Here is a 9,176-nt window from a genome sequence, read left to right as displayed (position 1 = left end):
GGTACCGTTATATGGGGGCTACCAGAAAAAGTGGACCTATATTTATAATTTTTTGTGGGGACATTAAGTACCCAATAAGAACCCAATGTACCAAATTTCAGCGTATTCGGTTGAAAAACGCGCCCAAGAACCTCAAAATACCGAAAATTGGGGGGTACTGTTATATGGGAGCTATGTCTAAACGTGGACCGATATATCCTATCTTCGAACTTGACCTGCCTGCAGACAAAAGACAACCCTATGCAAAATTTCAGCATCCTATCTCAATTCCTTCAGAAGATAGCGTGATTACAACAGACGGACGGACGGACAGACGGACGGACGGACGGACGGACATGGCTAGATCGTCTTAGAATTTTACCCTGATTAAGAATATACATACTTTATGGGGTCGGAAATGAATATTTCGATGAGTTACAAACGGAATGACAAAATTAATATACCCTCCATACTATGGTGGAGGGTATAATAAGGAAGATCTTCACCGATTGGCTTTATCCTAGTTCATACGATAGCTACACACTCACAGAGAAACGTGTAAAAATTTGAAATCGATTGGGTTATTAGTTTTTGAGTTATCGTGCCCGCCATTCGCAAAAAAATGTTTAGAGAAAAACGCGTTTAAAGTTTGAGAAGCCCTTCAGCCGTCACTTGATGCTGACACAATAAATCGGCTATATTTTCAAGAGTTCTTGAGATTTTCATTTGAAATTTTGTAGGGAAATTCTTTAATTAGTGTAGATTCGAATTATATCAACAAAATTTTTGACCCCGAGAATGGGGGGGTCCCCTTATGTTGAGAGTAGCGGCTATGACCTCCAGGGACACGAACCCCCACCTTACTGAGGCTAGCTCATTATGGCTCCCAGTCCTTGTGAGGTCCAGAAATCAATTTCTAATATGACCGGAACTTCCGCTACCCTCACTGGGAAACGCCCAGTTGATCAATTTGTACAGGACAGATTTCAACGAAACTTAGGACACACCATTCAAAACTTATTTTAATACGCTATGCACAATTTCGTGTAAATCGAAAGAAAAGGGCTCTGATGGTCTATTTACATAAAATCGCACTAAAATATATAGCATTTCCAGATTAAATGAAACCTTTTACAAATTAAATGAAACCTTTTCCAAATTAAATGAAACATTTTCCAAATTAAATGAAACCTTTTCCAATTGGAATGAAACCTTTTCCAAATTAAATGAAACCTTTTCCAATTGAAATGAAACCTTTTACAAATAGAATGAAACTTTTTCCAAATTAAATGAAACCTTTATTCTTATCCAAGGAAATATAATATTTCCAGTAATTTTAAATCAATATTTGAAAATTAAATCAAAGAATATTAACAACTATAGTTGTATGGCTATGTAATTAACATAAACTTTAATTCGGTGTGATTTTATTTTTCTTCTGAGACAAAAATATGCTCAAGACTTTACAAAATAGATACCCCAACAACGATCAATATATATTGGGGATACCCCAATCACACAATCATTTCTAATTCCAGTGTCAATGCAGACAGATTTAAATTATTTATAGAAAGTCTTTTGGAGGAAATCAATCCAGAGTTGGAAATTTCGTTCTTGATAATGGATAACGCTCAAATACACAAGCGACATGACATAAAAAATTTTATCGAATCCAAAAGATGCAAAAATTCTTAAATTCTCCAATGGTAAATCCAATCGAAAAACCATTTTTAAAAATAAAATTATATACAAAAGCTGAGCTGCGTGACGTTTCAATGGAACATAACATTGTTGATGTAATCGAGCGAAGTATTCAACAGCTTACTCGGCAAGATAATTCTAACTACGTTATGGACATGCAAGTCGGGAACCCCTTCATTAAGATAAGCAGTTACCTTGTCAAGAAATACCCCAGTTTGTATTACTCTTTTTTTAGTTTTATTTAGTAAAGATATAAAATAAAATCACACCGAATTAAAGAATATTTATGCTAATTACATAGCCATACATCTATATTTGTTAATATTCTTTGATTTAATTTTCAAATATTGATTTAAAATTACTGGAAATATTATATTTTCTTGGATAAGAATAAAGGTTTCATTTAATTTGGAAAAAGTTTCATTCTATTTTTAAAAGGTTTCATTTAATTTGGAAAAGGTTTCATTTCAATTGGAAAAGGTTTCATTTAATTTGGAAAAGGTTTCATTTAATTTGGAAAAAGTTTCATTTAATTTGTAAAAGGTTTCATTTAATCTGGAAATGCTATATATGGGAACTATATCTAAATCTGAACCGATTTCAACTAAACTTAACACTTGCCTTTCCAAACATAGTTAGTTTGGTCTCAATCGAACATATATTGGGTGTTTGGTGCACAATTTACATAAAATCAGACGAAAATGTATATGGGAGCTATATGTCAGAAGTTTCTTACCCCACATGGAATACCGAATTATAGGCAATTTAAAGGGTATTTTGTTACAACTTTCAAAGTACCTAAAACAGGACTCTGCCAAAATAAACCAAGGACGTTTTTCGTATTGGGGCGATATAAAAACTTGACCTTTTACTGGAAAATGTTTGGTTATACCAATTGATAAGCTGAAATCAGGGATGGTCCGTGTGACAAATATTTAGGGTTTCGACTGTCAAAAAGGTGAAAACGTCGAAAACGTCATATACCTGTATAAAATGTAATAAATGTAGTAAACGTCATTTATTTCAATATTATCAGCATATACAGTTATTTTCAAGAATATATATTATTTTTACATATATCTGACTACTCCTTACTAGAACTGATAACAAATTCTAAACTTTTTTGAGAAGAACATTTTGAAATTTAATATGGACTTGAGTAAAGCATACGTAATTTCCAAATAGATTAATGGAAATAGATACTTTGTCAAAAACCTAATTGTTTTGGGTGGGTTTCCGACTTTTCTGACGTATGTATTATACGTCGGAAATGTATGTCATATACGTCACTGTTTCTGACGGGCCATCTCTGGCTGAAATACCACACAAATAGTAAAGTAAAATTAAAAAATGGGGTCTCTGGGTCCAAGTTTTCATATAACCCCCAATTAAATGTATTTTTTATCTATTAGACACAATTTACGATCAAATTGGATGTAATTTGGCACAAAGAGTTATCTATGGGTACCAAATATCCATGCAAAAATTTATTGATGTAGGTTCACGTTTTCTGGTAGCCCCCATATAAAAGTACCCCTATTTTCAGTATTTATTATTGTTGTTTTCAATTCTATATAGCTAATTTATTACGATAGCGTTTGTCGTATTTTTTATATCCTTTCATAATGTTAAAAAATAGGCAGGTCAAGTTTTAAAATTTGCCCTGTTTTAGGAGATATCAATATTACTTCAAATTAATATAAGATTTCTACCTTTTTGTACTTTTACGCTTTTCCTTCTAAATAAGCTTGCTATTAAAAGTCCTCATTTAGTGTAGTCGTTATTTTGCAATAAGTCCTTTAAATGTTGTTAGTATATGCCCACATTTTATCACACATAATTCAGATATCAAGAGCATGTCCTGCTGAGATAGGGGAACTGGTGACCTCACTTTTTTGTTCCCAATTCTATATAGCTAATTTATTACAATAACGTTGGCGTATGCTTTCCCTCAGAATACAGAAAATGGGCAGGTCGAGTTTCAAAATTTGCTCTGTTTTAGAATTTGTACCGCAAAAATAAAGCTCGGCATTCTTAATGCAAACACTATATGTTACTTTATATATATTATTTATTACTTATTTTCACATTTGTAGGTTAATATATTTAGCAAAATTGACTTAGTTATATTTTCTATAGTTTATTCTTATTTTATTATCATAAATTCTATATAGTCGTAGAAAATTGGCCAACAGAGAACTGCAACTAAAACATAACAACATCATATGCATCATATGTATATGTACGTGTGTGCCTTCACAGTAACAAAGCATCGACTCAAAACGAAACTGGAAGAAACTTAGCGACTGTTGTTGAGGGCGGCCTGCTATAATTTGGTGACCAAAACTAATTTCAGCCACAGCATTACTGCACTCAGGCACAGTACGGGAGGCTTGAGGTTGCTTCCCTGAGAGCCTAAATTAGCCTGCATTAAATGCTCCTGACATGGGGCGATTTCCGCTATCCGCACATCACCTATGCGGCGACCGTTCATTTCGATGGGTGAAATACAGTAATTGTTCTGTAGAAGACTGCGTGTGGCATTTGGCGTCTTGGTGGCGAAGGGACTTTCCAACAGATTGTGCAGTTGACAACCACAGGGAAAGTAGTTGTCGCCCAACTCCAGGTTGTCCACACCATCCAGACAAATGTCATCCGCTTCCGGTGTTTGCAGGAAATGATTGCCATGTAATTTGAGATGTTTTATGGCTGCTGTGTCATTGAAATCCAGTGCCTCGATAATGTCAATCTTGTTGTTCAACAACTGAAGTGTATCCACCTGAGTTAGTCCGGCGAATGCCTCACCACTGATTGTGCCCAAATCCGACTCCTGTATTGTGAGAAGAAGCACATTGGAGAGACCTCGAAATGTGAATGGCTGGATATGCTCGAGGTCCATGTAGGCCAATTTGAGCAGCCCGACTGTGTACATACCAAAGAAGGCATTCGGCTCAAGTGTTCGTATGCCAGCAGGCAGCAGAAGATGACCAACTTGTGTCAGGCTGGAAAAGGCAAAACTCTCAATGCGTAACAATGGATTATTGGTCAGCAGTATTAGCTTGACATTGGATGTCCCGGCAAATGCGTAAGCCTCTATACTGGCAATCTGGTTGTGACTTAGCAATATGGTGGACAGATTCTGTAGGCCAGCAAAGGCAAAGCTCGTTACCACCTGCAGGGGGGTGTACTGTATGGAGAGCTCCTTAAGACGAGGCAGACCACGGAAAGCAAACTGCTTAATTTTGGTTATGTTATTGCCGTCGAGAGATAATTTCTTCAGTGAACGAAGGCCGGCAAACGAATCGGGTTTAATGACAGCAAAGTGATTTTTAGTCAGGGATAAATGTTCGACATTGGTAGGCAAATGGCGTAATGGTATATGATTGAGTCCTCCGGTATTACAGAGTACCTAAAAAGAAATGCAATATAAGTTGTGTATTAAATTCAATGTAAATGAAATAAAAAACAAAAATGGACATATGTGTTTTGAAATATTGTTTAATTGATGCGGTTAGAACTTTTTATTCAAAACCAGCGTGCCCAGCAAACGTTGTCTTGCCATAGCAATATTGTTAAGGAATAATTTTCGGTATTTTAGATTTGTTTTTCAATTTCCATTCATACTTGCGGAAACAATTGTGTTGGTAAGAAATATTCATGGCGTAGGGGATGATGGATACCAAGCAACGGCTCTGATTGGCTTTAACATAGTGAAGCTCAGGACACTGAACTTCCAGCGGTGTCACCTGAGGTAAATATTTTCATCACCCGTTGAAATAGTCAGCTGATATATGCCGCGAGAACTATAACAAATGGGTTGAGGTGTCGGGTTAGTTGCCCAAACTAGAAAAAAAAATTAATACTATGAAAAATCAACGAAAAAGAAAACCAAACAGGTTGTGATAGACGGAAGGCATTCATCCAGTATCTTAGACGTACCAGCCAACGTTCACTCTCGTCTGTAGAAGCCAAGGTTCGCACCCGTCTTAATGTAGCAGCAAATGTGCGATCTAATGTAACACGGAAACTCGACGTCGAAAAGCTGCAAACACAAATCGAGATATACACATCTCCCTGTAGATATGAAGAAGGAAACCTGGTGACAGATACAGACAGCGTGTTGAGGATCTGGAAGGAGCATTTTGAAAAGCTTCTAGTATCAAATAGTGGCGGTGAAGAATATACCCCAGGACCAATAAGAAATTACGGTATGAGGTCAGAAAAGCAATTAATCGGCAGGAGAACAATAAAGCAGCAGGAGCCGATGGGTCAGCAGCCGAATTATTCAAGACTGGTGGTCAGATGCTGGTCAGGAGCATGCACCAGCTGATTAGTACAATCTGGCTAGAGGAATGCATATCCAATGATTGGAACCTCTGCATCCTGTGCCCCGTGCACAAAAAAGGAATTAGAGGAATTAGTCTCCTTCCCATCGCATATAAAGTGCTATCTAGTGTGTTGTGTGAACGACTGAAGACTTCAGACGTGGCAAATGCATCATTGACCAGATTTTCACTCTGGGCCAAATCCTGTAAAAGACCCACGAAAAACACATCGACATATTCCACCTATTCGTCGACTATAAAGCCGTATTCGACAGCCCTATCCGTTCAGAGGTGTTTAAAAACCATGTCTGCGTTCGGCATTTCTGCCAAATTAATACGGCTATGCATCGGATCTCTTCAATACCGAACAAGGATTCAGACAAGGTGACAGTTTGTCGTGTGATCTTTTCAACGCAAATGTGAACAGAAATGGCACTCTGTACAAAAACAACATGGGACGAACATTGCGAGTGGTAACAGCCACCTTTGAACAAATTGCTGCCTGCCAAAGTGGGTCTATCAGTAAATGGCGAGAAGACCAAGCTGATGGTATCAACGCGCAAGACGTCCAGTAGACTCGGACCAACTGTGGAACTTGAGAACTACAGCTTCGAGATAGATAAAGATTTTATATACCTTGGTACCAGCATAAATAAAACGAATGACATCAGTTTTGAAATTCGGCGAAGGATAGTGATGACCAACAGATGTTACTATGGTCCAAGTAAGCAGTTTAGAAACAAGGCCACTTCCCGCCAAACCAAACTCACACTTTACAAGACGCTGATACTACCTGTGCTGTTATATGGATCAGAAGCATGGGCACTTGCGCAAGCAGATGAGGCAGCGCTTGGAGTGTTTGAGAGAAAAATTCTCCGAAAAATCTACGGGCCGATCTGCGTCGACGGTGAATATCGGCGTCGAAGAAACCACGAGTCGTATTGAGCTGCATCGACTACGGTAGATCAAAAGGCATATAATGATGGTTCACGCAGAAGGGGAAGGGCACTAATTAGATGAAAAACATCTTGGAGCCTGGTCCTTCAAATTGGAGGAGATGCGCACAAGACCGACGCGATCTTTCTAAACTCGACTTATAGAACAACCGTTCTGAAACAAGCCAGCTAAGTAAGTAAGTAATATGGAAGTTACAAATACTTTTTACTATATTATCTAAAATATCCAAATGAAGATTTTTATTGAAAACTGTTTAGAATGAAGCTGATTTCTTATAAATGTCAAATTATTTAACATTCGCTGTAACCGTAAAATGTAAACAAAGTACGAAGTGTATTTAGGCCAATTTTTTAATATTCCTTTTTCAAAAAATCGTTTTTTTATTTTCGTGGTACATCAAGGCTTTTTGGGTGCAGATAAAGAGAAAACTTTTCTGACTCCGAAACCGTTCGTCATCAAATTTTTGGTTGATGCGCGCAAATCTTATCAAGTTTTTAATTTTGGGTATAAGAAAAAAATATGAATATATTAATATACGAGCGTTGTTTGCTCTCTCATTCGTTGTTCGACCCTTAATTATGAAGTAATTACTTAGTTCCCCATACAAAATTGTCTGAGCGAACACCGATTTTTGTACGTTGTTCAATTCCAATCACTCTCTGAATCACCAAGAAATTTGTCCCATCCCTAACAACATTATACGATCCTTTGGGGATTATACGATCCTTTAGGGGATTTGCACACGTTTTTCCACCTAATCAGCTGTAATTGGTTGTTTTATTTGGTAGCATGAATCCTACTAAAATTGTCAATATCAGTTCACTCTTCTGTATTTTGGGGTTTAGGTTCTATAAAGATGATCATTGATCCGGATTATAATGGTAGCACCCATATAATGGTATCTGTGGTGTCAATACCAACAATTAATTAATCATCATTCCCAGAAATTATAGAATATGTCTATAGATTAACGTTTTAGAAATACGTCATAATTATTTCCCGTTCAATTTTCGGTGTGTTGAAGTTCTTATTCCCGTTTTCCAACCTGAGTGTGATATGATATACTTCTCAATTATTTGTTGTATTCTCTTAAAAAATTTTTAATACAATGTCAATCCAATTAAAAAAAAATATTTAGAAAATTTTCAATAATTGACAAATGTAGGCTTAATGGAATGATACGCTACCGATTTTCGCCAAAAATATCTCAAAATAACAACTACGACGTGGTGCAATTCAAATAGCTCGATACTAAATTCGTGAAAATGCCAATATGTTGCAATATACTTTTTGCAAAATTTTCGCGTTTTTTGACTTTTTCTCACCTTTAAAACCTTCCCTGGAGCTCCACGAACATTTTAACATTCAACATTGCCGACCCGGCAAACGTTGTCTTGCATACAATATTGTTGATGTATAATTCACATAACGATAGCCCAATATTAAATTATCTTTAGGATAGTGGTCTGAAATTTGCACATACATTGAAATTGCGCAGAAAGTGTCCGTACCAAATATTATCAATATTGGCCCATGTTTCGGTGTACCGCCCACATAATGGTAGCCCTTAACATTCGGTATTTTGAAGATCTTAGGCACGGTTTTCAACAGAATTGCTTTTAGTTTAATATAGGGGATACTTATTGAACAGAAAACCTACTACATAAAATTATCAATATAGGCCCAATTATCCAGGTAACCCTATAATATTCGGTATTTGGCTGTAATTTTACATTTTGGATGATCATTGAGTAGAAAATGTTCCTAAGAAAATTTAACCAAGCTTCCGAAAACCTCCATATAATGGAACTCCACATTATAGAATGCTTTGGGGATCAGCTGTAATTAGTTGTTTTATTTGGTGAGTCCAAAATCTCCTTACAAAGAATTATCAATATTGGTCAAAGTTTGTGGGTTGGACCCATATAATGGTATCCCCCATAATTTCTCATGTTGTGTAAAATCTTCCTACCTGAATGGACACGAACGCGATTCAGAATCTCTTCTGATTTTCCATCCTTGCATTAGTCCCTCAATGTATTTGCATTCTATAGACGACCTAAGTCAGTTCGTCTTCTCCTCGGCATCTTAACGTTATTAATTAATGACGCTAAGATGCCGAACAATAGTGTAACTATCACAGGGTCACTATCTCAAAGGATAACAAAAGTAAAGAAAGTTCTTGCGCACGTATCGGTAATCGAAATTTAATCC

General features: G+C 36.6%; 1 protein-coding gene across 1 annotated transcript; it reads right to left on the bottom strand.

Annotated features, from left to right (window-relative positions):
- Positions 1–3,936: 3,936 nt before the first annotated feature.
- Positions 3,937–5,089, bottom strand: LOC133329832 (leucine-rich repeat-containing protein 15-like; the record flags this gene model as incomplete). Its single annotated transcript, XM_061538292.1, has 1 exon — positions 3,937–5,089. A coding segment is annotated over one exon (1,083 nt), but the record flags the coding sequence as incomplete, so codon positions are not given.
- Between the last annotated feature and the right edge of the window lie 4,087 nt (positions 5,090–9,176).

This window comes from Musca vetustissima, unplaced genomic scaffold (genome assembly GCF_032173495.1).
Source record: "Musca vetustissima isolate MV318-11 ecotype Yass unplaced genomic scaffold, APGP_CSIRO_Mvet_v1 utg106173, whole genome shotgun sequence".
In the NCBI taxonomy this organism is placed as follows: Eukaryota; Metazoa; Arthropoda; class Insecta; order Diptera; family Muscidae; genus Musca; species Musca vetustissima.
Note: the sequence above shows the minus strand (reverse complement) of the source record. Positions and strands in the feature narration are given on the sequence as shown.